The sequence below is a fragment of the Ranitomeya imitator genome, chromosome 10, assembly GCF_032444005.1.
Source record: "Ranitomeya imitator isolate aRanImi1 chromosome 10, aRanImi1.pri, whole genome shotgun sequence".
Taxonomy (NCBI): Eukaryota; Metazoa; Chordata; class Amphibia; order Anura; family Dendrobatidae; genus Ranitomeya; species Ranitomeya imitator.
In genome coordinates this window covers 134,116,009-134,139,198 of record NC_091291.1, presented here as the reverse complement: position 1 = coordinate 134,139,198, position 23,190 = coordinate 134,116,009, and the positions used below count along the sequence as shown (strand labels likewise).

At 52.0% G+C, this 23,190-nt stretch overlaps 2 protein-coding genes across 4 annotated transcripts in view; one reads left to right on the top strand and one right to left on the bottom strand.

The window, feature by feature from the left end:
• Window positions 1-23,190, top strand: part of DIXDC1 (DIX domain containing 1) — a 100,347-nt gene that overhangs the window by 5,455 nt on the left and 71,702 nt on the right. Inside the window, exons 1-2 of one of the 3 annotated variants that reach the window (XM_069741423.1) lie at window positions 3,260-3,367; window positions 6,513-6,576. In XM_069741423.1, coding sequence (XP_069597524.1) covers window positions 6,538-6,576 — 39 coding nt within the window. In that variant the 5' untranslated portion in view covers window positions 3,260-3,367; window positions 6,513-6,537. Of the gene's footprint in view, window positions 1-3,259; window positions 3,368-6,512; window positions 6,577-9,349; window positions 9,557-23,190 lie in introns of those variants that run through there. The other 2 variants (XM_069741422.1, XM_069741421.1) reach the window with 2 other exon arrangements.
• Window positions 1,996-3,221, bottom strand: LOC138651324 (U7 snRNA-associated Sm-like protein LSm11). Its single transcript, XM_069741425.1, has one exon. The coding sequence runs from the start codon at window positions 3,202-3,204 to the stop codon at window positions 2,140-2,142; it is 1,065 nt and encodes a 354-aa protein (XP_069597526.1). The 5' UTR covers window positions 3,205-3,221; the 3' UTR covers window positions 1,996-2,139.

The window sequence follows — 23,190 nt, the reverse complement described above, 5'->3', positions numbered from 1 at the left end:
ACAGCCCACCCTACCCACAGCGACCATGGCACACAGCCCACCCTACCCACAGCGACCATGGCACACAGCCCGCCTGACCTACAGCGACCATGGCACACAGCCCGCCTGACCTACAGCGACCATGGCACACAGCCCACCCCACCAAGGCACACAGCCCACCCTACCCACAGCGACCATGGCACACAGCCTGCCCTACCCACACACGGTGACTATGGCACAGCCCACCTGACCCACAGCGACCATGGCACACAGCCCACCCCACCCACAGCGACCATGGCACACAGCCCACCCCACCCACAGTGACCATGGCACACAGCCCACCCTACCCACAGCGACCATGGCACACAGCCCACCCTACCCACAGCGACCATGGCACACAGCCCGCCTGACCTACAGCGACCATGGCACACAGCCCACCCCACCCACAGTGACCATGGCACACAGCCCACCCTACCCACAGCGACCATGGCACACAGCCCGCCTGACCTACAGCGACCATGGCACACAGCCCGCCTGACCTACAGCGACCATGGCACACAGCCCACCCCACCATGGCACACAGCCCACCCTACCCACAGCGACCATGGCACACAGCCTGCCCTACCCACACACGGTGACTATGGCACAGCCCACCTGACCCACAGCGACCATGGCACCCAGCCCACCTGACCCACAGCGACCATGGCACACAGCCCGCCTGACCCACACACGGTGACCATGCCACACAGCCCACCCTACCCACACACGGCCCGCCTAACCCACAGTGACCATTACACACAGCCCGTCCTACCCACACACGTTCCACCTGACCCCAGTACATGTGCCACCCAATGGCCTGCTTGACCCAGCATGTGGCCCACCTGACTCTGGCACACGGACCGCCTGTGACTACCATGTAGTCCTGTATCCGGCTCTCAGGTCAGGAGCTTTATAGACGGGAAGAGAACAATGCAGCAAAGGTGAAGGCCCCACATCCACGCTGCTGCCCGTCCTCACTGCTGCCGGCTGTCCGTCCTGGGGAGGATTATATTTAATACTGGGATTGTTCTTTTATTGTGACTAAGGGGGGCTCCAGTCTCAATCCTCAGGGGGATCTTCCCCCAAACCTGCTTGAGCTCAGTATATAACGTGGCTCTACAGCCTGTGACTCCCCTACCCCAATAGCATGCTGAGGGGTCTAGTTCTGGGGGAGGTTGGGGCCTGTTGAGGGTTGTAGTCCTGGAGGGGGGTGGGAATCGGATTCAAGGGTTGTAGTCCTGGGAGGTGTCATCAGGCTGAGGGTTGTAGTCGGGGGGGGGGGGGGGAAGTCAGGGCACGCTGAGAGTAGGAGTCCTGGGGGTGTCAGGGCACGCTGAGAGTAGGAGTCCTGGGGGTGTCAGGGCACGCTGAGAGTAGGAGTCCTGGGGGTGTCAGGGCACGCTGAGAGTAGGAGTCCTGGGGGTGTCAGGGCACGCTGAGAGTAGGAGTCCTGGGGGTGTCAGGGCACGCTGAGAGTAGGAGTCCTGGGGGTGTCAGGGCACGCTGAGAGTAGGAGTCCTGGGGGTGTCAGGGCACGCTGAGAGTAGGAGTCCTGGGGGTGTCAGGGCACGCTGAGAGTAGGAGTCCTGGGGGTGTCAGGGCACGCTGAGAGTAGGAGTCCTGGGGGTGTCAGGGCACGCTGAGAGTAGGAGTCCTGGGGGTGTCAGGGCACGCTGAGAGTAGGAGTCCTGGGGGTGTCAGGGCACGCTGAGAGTAGGAGTCCTGGGGGTGTCAGGGCACGCTGAGAGTAGGAGTCCTGGGGGTGTCAGGGCACGCTGAGAGTAGGAGTCCTGGGGGTGTCAGGGCACGCTGAGAGTAGGAGTCCTGGGGGTGTCAGGGCACGCTGAGAGTAGGAGTCCTGGGGGTGTCAGGGCACGCTGAGAGTAGGAGTCCTGGGGGTGTCAGGGCACGCTGAGAGTAGGAGTCCTGGGGGTGTCAGGGCACGCTGAGAGTAGGAGTCCTGGGGGTGTCAGGGCACGCTGAGAGTAGGAGTCCTGGGGGTGTCAGGGCACGCTGAGAGTAGGAGTCCTGGGGGTGTCAGGGCACGCTGAGAGTAGGAGTCCTGGGGTCAGTGAATGTCGCTTCCCTCCAGAGCCTGCTGGGAGTTGTAGTCCAGTTCCTTCACTCTGGGACATGCACCAGCAGGACACTCTCTCCTCGGATGAACACCTGATGTATGTGCCGGGTGTACACCCGCTGGTAGTCCGGCTTCTCCTTCCTCCCGGGTTGGCAGTCGGGCGTCTCCTTCCTCTCCAGCTGGCGGTCGGGCTTCTCCTTCCTCCCGGGTTGGCAGTCGGGCTTCTCCTTCCTCCCGGGTTGGCGGTCGGGCGTCTCCTTCCTCCCGGGTTGGCGGTCGGGCTTCTCCTTCCTCCCGGGTTGGCGGTCGGGCGTCTCCTTCCTCTCCAGCTGGCGGTCGGGCTTCTCCTTCCTCCCGGGTTGGCGGTCGGGCGTCTCCTTCCTCCCGGGTTGGCGGTCGGGCGTCTCCTTCCTCCCGGGTTGGCGGTCGGGCGTCTCCTTCCTCCCGGGTTGGCGGTCGGGCGTCTCCTTCCTCCCCGTTTCCGCCGGCCGGTCCTCCCCGTCCTCCTGCAGCCGCAGCCGGGCCATCAGCCGGGGCAGGGTGAGCTGCGGCTCGCTGTAGAAGGCCCGGCCCAGCACCGGCCTCCGGTACGTCTCGTCCACGTCCACCATGGCCAGGTTCCAGCACTTGTCGAAGGCGACGATGAATCCGGAGCAGACGCCGCGCAGCCCCCGGAAGGTGCGGGTGTGGACGTGCACCCGGAGCCGCTCCTGCACGCAGCGGTACAGCCGGCCCACGGGGCTGCCCTCCAGCAGGGCCATGCGGGTCAGCACGTTCCGGGGCGGCCTCCTGCCCCTCCGCGGGGCCCGGCTCTGCTCCGCGCCGCCCTCCGCCGGCAGCATCAGCTTCTTCAGCCGCTGCACGCGCTCCGGGTCCGGCGCCGGCCTCCGGCCCTTCTTCTCCGGCTTCTGTGACCGGCTCCTCGGCCGGCCGCCCCTCTGCAGGAAGCTCTCATACTCGGCCAAGTTGTTGAAGCAGCGCACGTCCGGGAAGGGGAGCGGAGTGTCGGTGGAGTAGAGGGCGAGCAGCGGGTCAAACGCGTCCGAGGTGACGTCCAGACTGCACTCCGTGAGACTGCACTCCGGGACCTCGTCCTGCTCCCGGGCCATCACACCACGTGACGGGGCGGCCGGTGCGGGATCCCGCCGCCAGACAGGCGTGTAGTACTGGGAAACAGCCGCTAGATGGCGACAACACAGCTAATATGGAGACGCAACGCAGCAGTACCACAAAGTAACCAGTAGATGGAGCCAGCACTGCCCATGTACACTGGTAATTAACCCTTAATATCTAGTTTAAAAGGACTTTTCCATTTTCAGGAAAGTAGACCACAAACACTCTTAGAAATCTATAATAATAAAAACCAAATGCTGGTTCCCTGCGTCCAGTGCTGGCGCTCTGCCACTGCTGGGGCTTGGTGACATCCAGCCAATGGCCCAGAGCCCTGATCTCACATCATCCAGTCTGTCTGGGGTCACATGAAGGATCTGCCTCATACACAGGAGATCTGGGCTCAGGTCAGGATGTGTGGGACAACCTGCTGCCCAGATCCTCCAGATCCTCCAGAAAACCTGCTGCCGAGATCCTCCAGAAAACTTGACGGGCAGGAGACGAATCTGATGGGATTTACATTTCTCTAATATATTCCTTCATTGTTAAAAATAAACTATCAACACATCTATTCTCTGCACATTCTGTATTTACTCTGCAGCAATTTTTCCACTTTTACCTAAAACTGTTGCACGGTACTGGGGCATACTGCAATGTACAAAAATCAGGAGGAGGAGGAGGTGAGCTGTGACATCACCTATTGTGAATGGTGGATCCTGTGTCATCTACTGTATATAGCAGTGTTATCAGTCATTGTACAGGAGGAGGAGGTGAGCTGTGACATCACCTATTGTGAATGGTGGATCCTGTGTTATCTACTGTATATAGAGGTCTTATCAGTCATTGTACAGGAGGAGGAGGTGAGCTGTGTCATCACCTATTGTGAATGGTGAATCCTGTGTTATCTACTGTATATGGAGGTGTTGTGTTATCAGTCATTGTACAGGAGGAGGACGTGAGCTGTGACATCACCTATTGTGAATGGTGGATCCTGTGTTATCTACTGTATATAGAGGTCTTATCAGTCATTGTACATGAGGAGGAGGTGAGCTGTGTCATCACCTATTGTGAATGGTGAATCCTGTGTTATCTACTGTATATGGAGGTGTTGTGTTATCAGTCATTGTACAGGAGGAGGTGAGCTGTGACATCACCTATTGTGGATGGTGGATCCTGTATTATCTACTGTATATAGAGGTGTTATCAGTCATTGTACAGGAGGAATAGGTGAGCTGTGACATCACCTATTGTGAATGGTGGCTCCTGTGTGATCTACTGTATATAGAGGTGCTATCAGTCATTGTACAGGAGGAGGAGGAGGTGAGCTGTGACATCACCTATTGTGAATGTTGGATCCTGTGTTATCTACTGTATATAGAGGTGCTATCAGTCATTGTACAGGAGGAGGAGGAGGTGAGCTGTGACATCACCTATTGTGAATGGTGGATCCTGTGTTATCTACTGTATATAGAGGTGCTATCAGTCATTGTACAGGAGGAGGAGGAGGTGAGCTGTGACATCACCTATTGTGAATGGTGGATTCTGTATTATCTACTGTATATAGAGGTGTTATCAGTCATTGTACAGGAGGAGGAGGTGAGCTGTGACATCACCTATTGTGAATGGTGGATCCTGTGTTATCTACTGTATATAGAGGTGCTATCAGTCATTGTACAGGAGGAGGAGGAGGTGAGCTGTGACATCACCTATTGTGAATGGTGGATCCTGTGTTATCTACTGTATATAGAGGTGTTATCAGTCATTGTACAGGAGGAGGAGGTGAGCTGTGAGATCACCTATAGTGAATGGTGGATCCAGTGTGATCTACTGTATATAGAGGTGCTATCAGTCATTGTACAGGAGGAGGAGGTGAGCTGTGATATCACCTATTGTGAATGGTGGATCCTGTGTTATCTACTCTATATAGAGATGTTATCAGTCATTGTACAGGAGGAGGAGGTGAGCTGTGACATCACCTATTGTGAATAGTGGATTCTGTATTATCTACTGTATATAGAGGTGTTATTAGTCATTGTACAGGAGGAGGTGAGCTGTGACATCACCTGTTGTGAATGGTGGATCCTGTGTTATCTACTGTATATAGAGATGTTATCAGTCATTGTACAGGAGGAGGAGGTGAGCTGTGACATCACCTATTGTGTATGGTGGATCCTGTGTTATCTACTGTATATAGAGGTGTTATCAGTCATTGTACAGGAGGAGGAGGTGAGCTGTGACATCATCTATTGTGAATGGTGGATCCTGTGTTATCAGTCATTATACAGGAGAAGGAGGTGAGCTGTGACATCACCTATTGTGAATGGTGGATCCTGTGTTATCTACTGTATATAGAGGTGTTATTAGTCATTGTACAGGAGGAGGTGAGCTGTGACATCACCTGTTGTGAATGGTGGATCCTGTGTTATCTACTGTATATAGAGGTGTTATTAGTCATTGTACAGGAGGAGGTGAGCTGTGACATCACCTATTGTGAATGGTGGGTCCTGTGTTATCTTCTGTATATAGAGGTGTTATTAGTCATTGTACAGGAGGAGGTGAGCTGTGACATCACCTATTGTGTATGGTGGATCCTGTGTTATCTACTGTATATAGAGGTGTTATCAGTCATTGTACAGGAGGAGGTGAGCTGTGACATCACCTATTGTGAATGGTGGATCCTGTGTTATCAGTCATTGTACAGGAGGAGGTGAGCTGTGACATCACCTATTGTGAATGGTGGATCCTGTGTTATCTACTGTATATAGAGGTGTTATCAGTCATTGTACAGGAGGAGGTGAGCTGTGACATCACCTGGTGGATCCTGTGTAATCTATTGTATATCTCTATGCAGTCATTATAATTTTGTCTCTGCTGAAAACTCTTCTATTAATAACAGGAAGTTATAGTCTATAAGACCAAATTGCAAAATTACCACTTTTTTAATATAGACAATGATTTAAAAAAATTGCATTAAACTATCCATGTAATCTGGTGTAAACACTATGCCATTTTGTGCGGACACATTCCCCTTGAGGTGGTGGTCCCTGTGTATGTGTGGAGTGGTCCCTGGATGCAGCGGCGTTACATGTGCACAGGACCCGTCCATATCTGTAATGCTGACACTGTGGTGACTGGTCCGTGCTGGAGCCCCCCAGTGTCTGATCTCGCCCTATATACGGTGCTGCACGTGGGATTATTCCTATAAACATCGTGTAGTTTACATCCTGAGGTTTTCGAGCGTCCCACCCTGTGTAATGAGCGCGGCCGCTCCCCAGGTTCTGAGTGTCACCTGTGTTCTGTGTTCCAGGATTCCGCTCTCCGTAGAGAGGAGTATGGGGAGTCCGGCCCCGAGCGGCCCCCCACCGGCACCGGTGAGTACCCCAAGATCTATCCATTATCTGTCTATTATCCATCTACTATCTGTCTATTCGCTTTCTGTTTTTTCCCAAATTCCACAACTTTCTTAATTTTAAATGAATGGAGTTACTTCCAGAAATGGCCGATCAGACGAGCTTCCATAGAACTGAACAGTAAGACGCGTCTGAGCGGCCTCCCCCCCATCTATAATGGCTACACGACGGCGCCTGCCCTGGTGATGGGCGCGGGGTCCTGAGGTGGGGACCCTTCTATGTCAGACCTCTGTGGATTATCACCGTAGATTTGCAGTCACATCCGTTGCAGATTCGCGCTGCACGCCCCATTACCGCGTCATAGAGGGGCACAGCGTCTCCTGTTATCCATTAGCTGCCATCAGTCAGTGGCGACGTGTTTGCCTGCTGACGACGTGACCATGTGCCCCCTGATTAGTCCCTTTGTACCATTCAGTGAGCTCCTAAATAATTGCTTTAAATGTCCTAATTGCTGATCTGTCCGCCCCATCGCTTACATGAGGATGTCACTCCGCAGTGTGCTGCTCTACTGCAGCGGGTAACAGGTGCGTATTACTGAAGATGGAGGAGAAAGGATGGAGGGGCTACATCTTATGGGAAGTCAAAGTGACAGGCAGTATGGCTGTTATTCCAATGCCCCCTGGTGACTATCATGTACACAGTGATGTCACAGTATAGACAGAATGCACACAGTGATGTCACAGTATGGACAGAATGTACACAGTGATGACACAGTATAGACAGAATGCACACAGTGATGTCACAGTATAGACAGAATGTACACAGTGATGTCACAGTATAGACAGAATGCACACAGTGATGTCACAGTATGGAAAGAATGCACACAGTGATGTCACAGTATAGACAGAATGCACACAGTGATGTCACAGTATAGACAGAATGTACACAGTGATGTCACAGTATAGACAGAATGTACACAGTGATGTCACAGTATAGACAGAATGCACACAGTGATGTCACAGTATGGAAAGAATGCACACAGTGATGTCACAGTATAGACAGAATGCACACAGTGATGTCACAGTATGGAAAGAATGCACACAGTGATGTCACAGTATAGACAGAATGCACACAGTGATGTCACAGTATAGACAGAATGTACACAGTGATGTCACAGTATAGACAGAATGTACACAGTGATGTCACAGTATAGACAGAGTGCACACAGTGATGTCACGGTGTAGACAGAATGCACACAGTGATGTCACGGTGTAGACAGAGTGCACACAGTGATGAGATAATATATGAAACCTTCTGGTCTCCTTCACAGTTGGATGTCGGCTTCTTGAAGCTTTTTGTTTTCCTCCCGTTGCGTTTTGCTGTGGTCGGAGCTGAGAGGAGCCCAGACACAGACAGATAACAGCTTTACCTCTCTGGCCGTTCGATCGGAGCTCACTCACAGACTCTTAGTTCACTCCTTCTGCAGCCGGGCAGTGACCGTGCACCACAGGGCACAGGAGGCAAACGGTGAAAAATGGAGATTGAAGCCTCATTACAAAAACGTTCGTTTCGCCCCAGATGCATTTATGTACAAGAAGAAGGATTGGCCCAATGCTGCTCTCCCTTTAGGTGAACGTCATCGCTGCGCCCCCTGTGTGAGGACGTTACTGAAGTCCTGGGTACCAGTCTGCCCAGCGACACACGCACCGCTGCCTTGTAGGGGAACAGCAGATTTTCTGGATCCTAGGAAAGCTGGGTGACGACCCCTTTGGTAGTTCTATTGTTAGGCGGCTTGGTTGTCAGCAGATGTAACTGGACAGAAGACGACTGACCCGACCTGTCCTAGTGCTAGGATCGGCCAGGAGGGATCAGGACCAGGCTTTGGGGGCATTTTGTGGGCGCAGCTTCCATTATGGAAAGTCTTCCATAAAATGACAGTAATGTGATAGAAACATCTACTGAGGTTTAGCAACACCATGCAAAAAAAAAAGTGCCCGTTTTAAGTCATTAAAGGGGTTGTCCATCTTTGAGGACTTTATTTCTTAACATAAATCCATTTTTTTTTTTGTCTAAAACTGTTTGTGCAGTTGGGTTTCATTAAAAACGTTGCACCCTTTGGCTTTTACAGGCTCTTTGCTTTCCTGCCCATTCGCGTTTGGTGCGATCTATGATTATAAATCCGCTGAGAGGAGCTCAGAAAAGGACAGATAGAGGCGTCACCAAGTCTCTGAATCGGCTCACTAATGGTTTCTCAGTTCACTCATTCTGCAGCCAGCGCGAACACTGAAGGTAAATGGTGCAAAACTTTTAATGAAACCCAAAAAAAAAAGTTTTCAAAAGTTTTGCAACTTTTTTTAAATGTCCCAAAATTGTGCACTCTGAAAGCTTCCGCCGTCTCATGGCTGCGCGCTTCTTGCTGGTCGTAGATAGTCGGCGCGTGGGCATCGCCCGGGATGTGCCCGTCCCCGTACTCGGCTGATATCCGGAGATCAGTCGTTGCCTGTCTGTTTATGGACCGGGGTCGTACCCGCGCCCGGCGTTATACCCGCGCCCGGCGTTATACGTATGTGTTGGGCGGATTTCTGCAGCATACCCCATGTGGGCTGGATTTGCCCCCTATAGCCGCTGTGTTCTGACTACAGAGGTTTGCATCTGTTTTCTGTTACCTCTTCCTGTGTCTCCATCCTATAAAGCGGCGGTGTGAGTGATGTCAGGGCTGACACCGCACTCGCTGGTAGGAGATCCCATTACGAGCATGCTCAGTGCTGCTTTGCATCTCCCCCTCCTTCCCTGCAGCTTTGCCTCCAGTCTCCTATGAGCAGACAGGACCGGCGTTATCCCTGATGGCTACTCATTCTTTGTGCTTGGCATTAGCCTGGGAACGCTGCAAACGCCAGCGGAACTAAGCGGGAGAGCCGGTGCCCCGCCGCCGCGGCGGATGATGATCGCCTATCTGGCCCGGGGCAGTCTGCAGGACATTCTCAGTGAAGGCTTCCCGGAGGTATTTGCACGCTGTCCCGATGCCCCCATGTATGTAGGGGCTTGTGATGGGAGACGAAGCGCTCGCCCCCTCCGGTTGGGACACTTGGGCAGAAGTTTGGTTTCGCAGCGAGGTCAATGTCATTTTCCATCTGGCGCGTCGTGGAGGGTTCGTAGCAAACAGGATATGGAGGAAAAAAAGTCAAAGTCTGCTAATATTTGTGCAGATGTCGCAGAGCCGAGTCTGCGGGAAAAGTGGACGGATTATCTCAATTCACCGAGTTATCCTGATGGAGAAAGGCGAGACGTTAATGACGAGTTCAGCTCCACCGAGGTTTTCTGGCAGGAGAGCAGAGTGTTTGCCTCACGGCTGTCGGTGTATTGTAATCGTTTCTGCAGTGTAGCCGAATGTGAATTATGGCTGAATGGAGGCAGCGGATCGTGTGCACAGACGGATACAGGAGGCGCCTGCAGTATATACCGAGGCTGGCCGATGTGTGACCGGCGAGCGAGAAGGGGGCGAGCAACTCCGCAGATAATGAGGTCTAGATGACGAGTCCAAGCTTCTCCATAATAGCAGAACTTGTGGGGTGTTACCGGTATACGGCAGGTCTTGTGGGGTGTTCCCGGTATACGGCAGGTCTTGTGGGGTGTTCCCGGTATACGGCGGGTCTTGTGGGGTGTTCCCGGTATACGGCAGGTCTTGTGGGGTGTTCCCGGTATACGGCGGGTCTTGTGGGGTGTTCCCGGTATACGGCAGGTCTAGTGGGGTGTTCTGGTATACGGCAGGTCTAGTGGGGTGTTCCCAGTATACGGCAGGTCTAGTGGGGTGTTCCCAGTATACGGCAGGTCTAGTGGGGTGTTCCCAGTATACGGCAGGTCTTGTGGGGTGTTCCCAGTATACGGCAGGTCCTGTGGGGTGTTCTCGGTATACGGCAGGTCTTGTGGGGTGTACCTGGCATACGGCAGGTCTAGTGGGGTGTTCCCGGTATACGGCGGGTCTTGTGGGGTGTTCCCGGTATACGGCGGGTCCTGTGGGGTGTTCCCGGTATACGGCAGGTCTTGTGGGGTGTTCCTGGTATATGACAGGTCCTGTGGGGTGTTCCCGGGATACAGCAGGTCTTGTGGGGTGTTCCCGGTATACGGCAGGTCTCATGGGGTGTTCCCAGTATATGGTGGGTCTTGTGGGGTGTTCCCGGGATACAGCAGGTCTTGTGGGGTGTTCCCGGTATACGGCAGGTCTTGTGGGGTGTTCCCGGGATACAGCAGGTCTTGTGTGGGGTGTTCCCGGTATACGGCGGGTCTTGTGGGGTGTTTCCGGTATACGGCGGGTCTTGTGGGGTGTTCATGGTATACGGTGGGTCTTGTGGGGTGTTCCCGGTATACGGCAGGTCTTGTGGGGTGTTCCCGGTATACGGCAGGTCTTGTGGGGTGTTCATGGTATACGACAGGTCTTGTGGGGTGTTCTCGGTATACGGCAGGTCTTGTGGGGTGTTCTCGGTATACGGCGGGTCTTGTGGGGTGTTCCTGGCATACGGCAGGTCTAGTGGGGTGTTCTCGGTATACGGCGGGTCTTGTGGGGTGTTCCTGGCATACGGCAGGTCTTGTGGGGTGTTCCCGGTATACGGCGGGTCTTGTGGGGGGTGTTCCCGGTATACAGTGGGTCTTGTGGGGTGTTCTCTGTATACGGCGGGTCTTGTGGGGTGTTCCCGGTATACGGCAGGTCTTGTGGGGTGTTCCCGGTATACGGCGGGTCTTGTGGGGGGTGTTCCCGGTATACGGCGGGTCTTGTGGGGTGTTCCCGGTATACAGTGGGTCTTGTGGGGTGTTCTCTGTATACGGCGGGTCTTGTGGGGGGTGTTCCCGGTATACGGCAAGTCTTGTGGGGTGTTCTCTGTATACGGCGGGTCTTGTGGGGTGTTCCCAGTATACGGCGGGTCTTGTGGGGGGTGTTCCCGGTATACAGTGGGTCTTGTGGGGTGTTACCGGTATACGGCAGGTCTTGTGGGGGTGTTCCCGGTATACGGCGGGTCTTGTGGGGTGTTCCCGGTATACAGTGGGTCTTGTGGGGTGTTCTCTGTATACGGCGGTCTTGTGGGGTGTTCTCTGTATACGGCGGTCTTGTGGGGTGTCCCTGTATATGGTATGGAGATGTTAATAGCTACACAATAGATCCAGGTGAGGACAAGTGATGGACAAGCTCGTGCCTTTCGGAGCTGTTTTGGTGGCGCTGTATTATGGCGGATCGATGTCACTTGTCCGTTCTGTGTCACCATCACATCCGTCCTCTGTACTATGACGCCTATTACTAAGCAACATCCCAAACACACGTGACACATGTCGGCAGCACGGCGGGCCGCCGGAGCTTCACTAATGAATGGCTGCTCCCCGGCCAGGGATTATCGGACGTACATGGATACCGCAGAATCTCTCTAGTATATACCGGGTGTCTCCGGATACTGGGATGTGAGGGGGATGCGTGGACTTTCCAGGGTATTCTCAGCTTCATCCCTGATCCTGTATAATAGCAGTATAGTCGGGGGTCCGTCTTAAAGAGAAACATGATGTTGTGATACTCTGTCAGCAGACGTTTACGCTATCTGTCCCCATAGTTCCCCTGTCGGGATTCACTAGGATGTGTCTAATAACGGATCCGAAAAAAGCGGCGTGGAAATGGAAGCCATGATGGCGATGGGTCCCCAGCCTCATTATTACAGGTTCTTTTCATAGCAAGACCCCCGATAATCCCTGCAGTCTGCACCAGGGTGGGCCGGGCCCATATGTCCCGTCACATTGTTGTGGGGACGGGTTTAGATGACAGAGAGGGTGAGCTAAGTAAGCCGAGCACTAAGCGCACGTGCCAGGGCGGAGAAGGCGACCGCGCGGCGTGCATTATCAAGGACCGGCATCAGATTCCCAGGAGCCGGCGGTCGGTGCCAGTACCTTAATTTTAGCTACTTGTTTTGACCATCGGAAGAGGAATCCCCTCATATAGTCACATACGGGGGGATCCAGCCGATGGGCGCAGAGCTGGGAGTGAGTGCGGCAGATTAATTCGCCTCCTGTTACGCTGCGGATCCGTATAACAATGGTGCAGAGAATATTAGGGAGCAGAAACCGCGCAGAAATATTTCTCCTACGTATCAATAAGGTAGGAGTCGCCATTTTTCGTCAGTCTCATTCATGAAGGGCAGGAATCTTTATATAATAGAAGCCCTGTCAGTGAGCCTGCTGCGCGTCTTGGCGCTGTCTTTTGCTGCCAGTTTTGTGTTGCATATTATAGCAGACCATCCTCCGGCATGGGATGATTACAAGGGCACAGCAGTTATAAAGGCTTTGCATACGTACACATGCATGCTCATCTCAGATGAGCATGCCAGGAGACAACACCAACACCAATGGTATTCCATATTTTTATTTTTGTGCTGCTGCACTATTAAAAATGAGAGTTCTAGTAGTTGACCACCCCTTTTTGCCGCCACTGCCAGGCTTCTCTCGTTAATTGTCTTGGATGGGTCATGTTAAAATTCAACATGCCTGATCCATCTTGATTTTCTATATCTGCTCTAAGGGGAGGATAAGGGCACCCTCCCACATATTAGATAGGGCCAGTTCCAAGGAGCTCGGCAGGTCCGCCTTACTTTATGGACGTAGAGGTGAACCAGGACCCAATAACTTATAGGACGTCCTGTATGTAGACTCATACTACTTCCTTTCAGAAACAGTTATTAGCAATATCCTTCTCATCAGAGGCAGGATTACGATGATTAATAACACTCCTCTATATCCACCATAGAGGATCCACCATTCACAATAGGTGATGTCACAGCTCACCTCCTCCTCCTCCTGTACAATGACTGATAACACCTCTATATACAGTAGATAACACAGGATCCACCATTCACAATAGGTGATGTCACAGCTCACCTCCTCTTCCTGTACAATGACTGATAACACCTCTATATACAGTAGATAACACAGGATCCACCATTCACAATAGGTGATGTCACAGCTCACCTCCTCCTCCTGTACAATGACTGATAACACCTCTATATACAGTAGATAACACAGGATCCACCAGTCACAATAGGTGATATCACAGCTCACCTCTTCCTCCTGTACAATGACTGATAACTCCTCTATACAGTAGATAACACAGGATCCACCATTCACAATAGGTGATGTCATAGCTCACCTCCTCCCCTCCTGTACAATGACTGATAACATCTCTATATACAGTAGATAACACAGGATCCACCATTCACAATAGGTGATGTCATAGCTCACCTCCTCCCCTCCTGTACAATGACTGATAACACCTCTATATACAGTAGATAACACAGGATCCACCAGTCACAATAGGTGATATCACAGCTCACCTCTTCCTCCTGTACAATGACTGATAACTCCTCTATACAGTAGATAACACAGGATCCACCATTCACAATAGGTGATGTCATAGCTCACCTCCTCCCCTCCTGTACAATGACTGATAACATCTCTATATACAGTAGATAACACAGAATCCACCATTCACAATAGGTGATGTCACAGCTCACCTCCTCCTTCTGTACAATGACTGATATCACCTCTATATACAGTAGATAACACAGGATCCACCACTCACAATAGGTGATGTCACAGCTCACCTCCTCCTCCTGTACAATGACTGATATTACCTCTATATACAGTAGATAACACAGGATCCACCATTCACAATAGGTGATGTCACAGCTCACCTCCTCCTCCTCCTCCTCCTGTACAATGACTGATAACACCTCTATATATAGTAGATAACACAGGATCCACCATTTACAATAGGCGGTGACACAGTTCACAATCTCCTCTGCCCAGGTTAGAGCATTCTCCAATGTCACTCCTATTCATAGACTATTGCAGCTACCATCTAATTGTAAGCTTAAAGTGGAAGTCCAAAATTACACCTAGTGGCCAGTGTGAGAATTGCAAGAAGGTACATCTACCGAAACGCGCGTCGGGGTGTCTCGGTGTCCCCCGCGCTGGTCCGGACCCATCGCAGCAGGTAATAAGCACAGTGGATTATGGTGTCCACATGCCTCTCCTTGTATATTTCTGTGCACCACTCGTGATACTATGTAGCCTGTTATGGCAGCACTGCTGATACTTCTACTATTAGTGGGTGGTTATTATGAGGCTATGTGTGCTTTGTCACGCCGGCTGGGTGGTTCTGGACCATTGCTGGGTTCACCGTACCTTGGGTGACTGCTCTTGTATGTTGCCTGCGGCATGTATTTTGTCATCTGTTGGTCCCATTTGCACTATGTATTTGGTTCTTTATATGTTATTTTAATTGGTTTATAATAAAGATACTCTTTTTAGTGGATTCAGTGACTGCATTCTTCTTTGGTTGTAGTACAGTTTTGGCAGTTATCCATATTGTCCATGAATGGTGGGTGTATGCCTAGTAATATTTACCATCGTCTATACCATAGCATTTATTTGCACCACCAATGATGCTTATTAGAATACTTTTCTAAGGGGAGGATAAGGGCACCCTCCCACGTATTAGATAGGGCCAGTTCCAAGGAGCTCGGCAGGTCCGCCTTACTTTATGGAAGTAGAGGTGAACCAGGACCCAATAACTTATAGGACGTCCTGTATGTAGACTCATACTTCTTCCTTTCAGAAACAGTTATTAGCAATATCCTTATCATCAGAGGCAGAATTACGATGATTAATAACACTCCTCTATATCCACCATAGAGGATCCACCATTCACAATAGGTGATGTCACAGCTCACCTCCTCCTCCTCCTGCACAATGTATGATAACACCTCTATACACAGTAGATAACACAGGATCCACCATTCACAATAGGTGATGTCACAGCTCACCTCCTCCTCCTGTACAATGACTGATAACACCTCTATATACAGTAGATAACACAGAATCCACCAGTCACAATAGGTGATGTCACAGCTCACCTCCTCCTGTACAATGACTGATAACAACTCTATATACAGTAGATAACACAGGGTCCACCATTCACAATAGGTGGTCACAGCTCACCTCCTCCTCCTCCTGTACAATGACTGATAACACCTCTATATATAGTAGATAACACAGGATCCACCAGTCACAATAGGTGATATCACAGCTCACCTCTTCCTCCTGTACAATGACTGATATCACCTCTATATACAGTATATAACACAGGATGCACCATTCACAATAGGTGATGTCACAGCTCACCTCCTCCTCCTGTACAATGACTGATAACATATCTATATATAGTAGATAACACAGGATCCACCAGTCACAATAGGTGATATCACAGCTCACCTCCTCCTCCTGTGCAATGACTGATAACACCTCTATATACAGGATATAACACAGGATCCACCAGTCACAATAGGTGATGTCACAGCTCACCTCCTCCTCCTGTACAATGACTGATAACACCTCTATATACAGGATATAACACAGGATCCACCAGTCACAATAGGTGATGTCACAGCTCACCTTCTCTTCCCTTCCCAATCATCTTTCCTCACGCTCATTGGCCTCTTCAATACAGTCCCTAATACAATGTTGATGTCTGCAAGATTTCTATTTGTTTATTTTTAATTTGGATTGTGCTATAGGGAACAAAAAGTCAAAATGTTTAAAAAATACAGTTAAAAAAGCACTCCTCCTCTTCCTCCTCCTCCTCACATCAAGGTTTTTATCATCTTCACATATTGCAATCATCATATTATACAGCACCTTGTACTTACAATTGCTTTCCCTTTCTACCCAGTTAATTCCTCTTTCTCTGCTCTATGTAGAAACAGGAAGTCTCTTGTCCCTGCATGAGTCATCACCCTCTTCTCCTCCTGACCCAGTGGCTCTCTCATCCCCTCTACTAAGGACTTTTGCAGAAACTTATGACTCATTCAGGAAAAATTGACCTCCAGTTTCTACAGAGAGCTTCCAAGGATTCAGCTCCTCAGTTTTTAATCACGTGAGGTCGTAGACCTAATGGGAAACTGAATAATTAACTGAGTAGAAAATGAGCAATTATAAGTACACAGTGCTATATAATATGATGACTGCAATATATTAAGAGGATGAAAACTTTGATAGGAGGAAGAGGAGGGAGTGGAGGCGGAGGGGGAAGAGAAGCAAGTGGAGGAGTAAGAGGAGCAACTGGAGGAGCAAGTGGAGGAGGAGGAAGAGGAGCAGGTGGAGGAGCAGGTGGAGGAGGAGCAAGTGGAGGAGGAAGAGGAGCAAGTGGAGGAGGAAGAGGAGCAAGTGGAGGAGGAAGAGGAGCAAGTGGAGGAGGAAGGGGAGCAGGTGGAGGAAGAAGAGGAGCAGGTGGAGGAGGAGGAGGAAGAGGAGCAAGTGGAGGAGGAGGAGGAAGAGGAGCAGGTAAAGGAGGAGGAGGAAGAGGAGCAGGTGGAGGAGGAGGAAGAGGAGCAAGTGGAGGAGGAAGGGGAGCAGGTGGAGGAGGAGAAAGAGGAGCAGGTGGAGGAGGAGGAGGAAGAGGAGCAAGTGGAGGAGGAAGAGGAGCAGGTAAAGGAGGAGGAGGAAGAGGAGCAGGTGGAGGAGGAGGAAGAGGAGCAAGTGGAGGAAGAGGAGCAGGTAAAAGAGGAGGAGGAAGAGGAGCAGGTAAAGGAGGAGGAGGAAGAGGTGCAGGTGGAGGAGGAGGAAAAGGAGCAGGTAAAGGAGGAGGAGCAGGTGGAGGAGGAGCAAGTGGAGGAGGAGGAGCAAGTGGAGGAGGAGGAGGAGCAAATGGAAGAGGAGGAAGAAGAGTAGGATCAGTGCATCTTTAAGCAAAAATCTGATTTCCAGCATTGGTCATTTTCTGATTTTGCTTCATTCTGGGAGCGGTTGTCAGACGGCGTCCGCACCGATCATGTCACTCGGCAGACAGCAGATTACGTCCTGGCGCCCAGCACAATAATCAGTGCAGACGTATAATCCGCCTGTATGATGAGCACAGGGATGTGATGGGGGTCCACACTGAGCCCCCGGATTAGTCTGAGCTAATACGTTATATTCTGATGAAAGTTGTGGAGCGGATACAACAAGGGACGACCTGCGGTATTAACCCCGTGCCTTCATGTGATGGTCAGGGATGGCCTGAAGTCCTGGCAGATGTACTGTCAGCCGACCATGCTCTTGTCATGAGATTATCAGCAGCTCCACTCTCCTCCCCGTGACCCTGCCAGCATTTATATATGCGACCCATTACTGCTTAGCCTAGGTACACACTATTTGTTTAAAAAAAAAAGATGTTAAAGGCGCACTCCGGAATAGGTAATCAATATTAGACTGAGGGGGTCCGACTTTGGGTATCTGAACTGATCAACTGATTGAGTCACAACTGGAAGTGTCATGGCGCCACTCATTCCATAGTGGCCATGTGTGGTACTGCGTGCTTTCTACTATTTATGGAGGAGAGCTTGCAGTACCGCTCATGGCCACTGCACAATGTACTGGAGACTGCGGCACCTTCAATCAGACAATGCATTGGGGGCAGGATTCCGACCACGGGCAGCACGAAATACAGACCGGCTCCATTGTCACAGACCACTATAGTTTACTCTTAAACTTTCTTGTAAAAATAAGGGCATGAGGAGAAGAGTCGCTGGGCGGGTCCCTCTGGCATATTCCCACCATGGATTGCTTGATTGACAGCTCTCTCTATATGCAAAGAGGGAGGGACCTGTCAATCAATTAAAACTGAGCAGGGAGAAGCTTGAAGGAGCAGCCGCCCTGCAGATTCTTCTACCCCTGCATGACTAGTTTTTCTATATTTTCTCAGAAACTTTAGATTTTGGGCGGCATGAAAGGGAACCTGTCCGCACACTGTTTCATGGCATTAGTGGTATTAGTTTATAGGTGCTTGTCTCCCGGTAAAAATGGCACCTTTTTTGTAGAGATCCGATGTGCCAGTCATGAGGAAATCTAGAGTAGAAACTATATGCAAATCAAGCAAAAGTGTACTGGGGGCGTGTCACTGCATGTGAAAGGCGCACCCCCAGTGCACGTCCTGTCTGATTTGCATATAGTTTCTACTCAAGATTTCTCATGACTGGTACATCGGATCGCCATAAAAAAGGTGCCATTTTTCTCAGGAGACAAGCACCCACCAAACCAAACCTCTACTTTCATATTTCAAATTGTACAATTCCTCTAGAAATATTACATAAGGGAATTGCACAGTGAGGAATTGCTTTTTCCATTGAATTTTATACAGGGTTCAGCAGCTGCTGTGAAACTACAAGTCCCAGCGTGCTCCGACAGCTGCAGATGACATTGGGGGTTTGATTTTTGACAGCTACAAATTTGGGAATTGCTCCCATTGATGACTTATTTTGGCATTTTTGGGAGTTGTAGTTCCTCACTCCCCCAAATGACAGATTATTATTCAGGGACCTCAGATGCAGATTTTCTGTGGTTCGTTTAATCCCGTCCTGCAGCAGCACTAATCCAGGGGCTTATAGTATAATGGGACATCCTGCCTCGCAGACACAACAGGATGCGCACGAAGGTAAAGAACCACATCCTCAAGAGTGACGAGAGCCGTCAGACACCTTCCATCCGTCAGCAGCTGGGCTTTGTTTTTACATAGCAAATCCTGAGCTGCTGAATGCACGGCCTGTAAACCTCCCTGCGGTACTCCGAGCATCGCACCAGCTCGTCTACACCCGCCACGGCCACATCACGGCCTGTAAACCTCCCTGCGGTACTCTGAGCATTGCACCAGCTCGTCTACACCCGCTGCGGCCACATCATGGCCTGTAAACCTCCCCGCGGTACTCCGAGCATCGCAGCAGCTCGTCTACACCCGCCACGGCCACATCACAGCCTGTAAACCTCCCTGCGGTACTCTGAGCATTGCACCAGCTCGTCTACACCCGCTGCGGCCACATCATGGCCTGTAAACCTCCCCGCGGTACTCCGAGCATCGCAGCAGCTCGTCTACACCCGCCACGGCCACATCACGGCCTGTAGACCTCCCTGCGGTACTCTGAGCATTGCACCAGCTCGTCTACACCCGCTGCGGCCACATCATGGCCTGTAAACCTCCCTGCGGTACTCTGAGCATTGCACCAGCTCGTCTACACCCGCTGCGGCCACATCATGGCCTGTAAACCTCCCCGCGGTACTCCGAGCATCGCAGCAGCTCGTCTACACCCGCCACGGCCACATCACAGCCTGTAAACCTCCCCGCGGTACTCCGAGCATCGCAGCAGCTCATCTACACCCACCGCAACCACATCACGGCCTCTAAACCTCCCCGTGGTACTCCGAGCATCGCAGCAGCTCATCTACACCTGCCACGGCCACATCACGGCCTGTAAACCTCCCTGCGGTACTCTGAGCATTGCACCAGCTCGTCTACACCCGCCGCGGCCACATCATGGCCTGTGAACCTCCCCGCGGTACTCCGAGCATCGCACCAGCTCGTCTACACCTGCCGCGGCCACATCATGGCCTGTGAACCTCCCCGTGGTACTCCGAGCATCGCACCAGCTCATCTACACCCACCGCAACCACATCACAGCCTGTAAACCTCCCTGCGGTACTCTGAGCATCGCACCAGCTCGTCTACACCTGCCGCGGCCACATCATGGCCTGTGAACCTCCCCGTGGTACTCCGAGCATCGCACCAGCTCATCTACACCCACCGCAACCACATCACAGCCTGTAAACCTCCCTGCGGTACTCTGAGCATCGCACCAGCTCGTCTACACCTGCCACGGCCACATCATGGCCTGTGAACCTCCCCGTGGTACTCCGAGCATCGCAGCAGCTCGTCTACACCCGCCACGGCCACATCACGGCCTGTAAACCTCCCTGCGGTACTCTGAGCATTGCACCAGCTCGTCTACACCCGCCGCGGCCACATCATGGCCTGTGAACCTCCCCGTGGTACTCCGAGCATCGCAGCAGCTTGTCTACACCCGCCACGGCCACATCACGGCCTGTAAACATCCCTGCGGTACTCCGAGCATCGCAGCAGCTCATCTACACCCACCGCAACCACATCACGGCCTGTAAACCTCCCTGCAGTACTCCGAGCATCGCAGCAGCTCGTCTACACCCGCCACGGCCACATCACGGCCTGTAAACCTCCCTGCAGTACTCCGAGCATCGCAGCAGCTCGTCTACACCCGCCACGGCCACATCACGGCCTGTAAACCTCCCTGCGGTACTCCAAGCATCGCACCAGCTCGTCTACACCCGCCACGGCCACATCACGACCTGTAAACCTCCCCACGGCCCTCTGAGCATCGCAGCAGCTCATCTACACCCTCCACGGTCACATCACGACCTGTAAACCTCCCTGCGGTACTCCGAGCATCGCACCAGCTCGTCTACACCCTCCATGACCACATCACGGCCTGTAAACCTCCCCACGGCCCTCCGAGCATCGCACCAGCTCGTCTACACCCTCCACAGCCACATCACGGCCTGTAAACCTCCCCACGGCCCTCCAAGCATCGCACCAGCTCATCTACACCCGCTGCAGCCACATCACGGCCTGTAAACCTCCCCACGGCCCTCCGAGCATCGCACCAGCTCATCTACACTTGCCACGGCCACATCACAGCTTGTAAACCTCCCCGCAGTCCTCCGAGCATCGCAGCAGCTCATCTACACCCTCCACGGCCACATCACGGCCTGTAAACCTCCCCACGGCCCTCCGAGCATCGCACCAGCTCATCTACACTTGCCACGGCCACATCACAGCCTGTAAACCTCCCCGCGGTCCTCCGAGCATCACACCAGCTCATCTACACCCGCCACGGCCACCTCACGGCCTGTAAACCTCCCTGCGGTCCTCCGAGCATCGCACCAGCTCATCTACACTTGCCACGGCCACATCACAGCTTGTAAACCTCCCCGCAGTCCTCCGAGCATCGCAGCAGCTCATCTACACCCTCCACGGCCACATCACGGCCTGTAAACCTCCCCACGGCCCTCCGAGCATCGCACCAGCTCATCTACACTTGCCACGGCCACATCACAGCCTGTAAACCTCCCCGCGGTCCTCCGAGCATCACACCAGCTCATCTACACCCGCCACGGCCACCTCACGGCCTGTAAACCTCCCTGCGGTCCTCCGAGCATCGCACCAGCTCATCTACACCCGCCACAGCCAGATCATGGCCTGTAAACCTCCCCGCGGTCCTCAGAGCATCGCAGCAGCTCGTCTACACCCTCCACGACCACATCACGGCTTGTAAACCTCCCCGCGGTCCTCCGAGCATCGCACCAGCTTGTCTACACCCTCCACGGCCACATCACGGCCTGTAAGCCTCCCTGCGGTACTCCGAGCATCGCACCAGCTCGTCTACATACAGTATGTGCCAAATTGTTACAAAATGGATCACATATTTTTGGATTATCAAACTGACAAGTCTTAGTTCACGCTGTCTATATATTAGAGAGGTTTTCTGGATTTTGGAAAACCTTTGCAGCTGCAGGTTGTGTAAAAAAACAAAAAACAAAAAAAAACAAAACAAACAACGCTTTACTCATCCTCCCCAGGTCTAGTTCAGAATCGCCAACGCTGCTCCAAGTGTCTGCTATTGTCTGCAGCACTGCAGCCAATCAATGAGTTCAGTAACTATGAGCGGCTCTTGTAGTCGACTCGGGCAGAGCTGCTGAGCCCGGTGATTGGCTACAGTGCTGTGGACTTTACATCAGCGCTGCAGACAATAGCAGACACTGGGAGCAGCGTTGGCGATTCTGAGCTAGACCTGGGGAGGATGAGTAAAGCATTGGTTTTGTTTTTTTGTTTTGTTTTTTTAAACAACCTGCAGCTGCAAAGGTTTTCCAAAATCATGAAAACCTCTTTTAATATATAGACAGCGTGAACTAAGACTTGTCAGTCTGACAATCCAAAAATTTGTGATCCATTTTGTAAGAATTTGGCACATACTGTATGTAGATATTTTGGTCTAATGTCCCACTTCCTCCTGGTTCCTCTTGGCCAAAATTTTTCTGCCTTTTTAAGGCCATATTACAGTCCAATGTTTCATTCTAGTTCCCATCACCCACTAGTTAAAGGGGATGAGACCCCCCCAGAGCTGGGCGTCCTCTGCCCACGGCCCTTAGGCAGGGGCATGGTGTGCCACGTACGTCCCTGTTGCTGTGGCTCCTATTTACTGGTAAGTTATATAACCCGCCATTACCAGCGCGACAATCACGATAATCTAATTACTACAATTAGGGATTAGGATTACGTATTGCTATTGTTGCTTCAGGGGATCACTGTATAACCGCAGGTGATTGTCAGGTGTCAGAAACGACCGCTATCAATGTGTCGACCACCTGGGCAAATGTCTTTTTTTCGGCCCTGCTAACTTTGGTGCTCGGGTATCATATATGATACGTCCGCCCCATGGGGTGGAGACCCCAGTGATGAGACCCCCACACTCTGGAGCTTCATTAATCATATGAATAACTTCTATCATGTTGTAGATTAGATGTCGTCAGTGGAGGCCCCCCATTATCACAACATCTGCTGTGCAGATAAACAGACAGCATTCATCCAGCGTCTTATTATTGGCATCAGCACACACACACCGCGCTGCGACCCTCGCAGGGGTCTTCATCAGCAGGGGTCTGGACCTGGTGTCTGTACTGGTGCCGAGCTGGATGGATGCCGGTGGATCC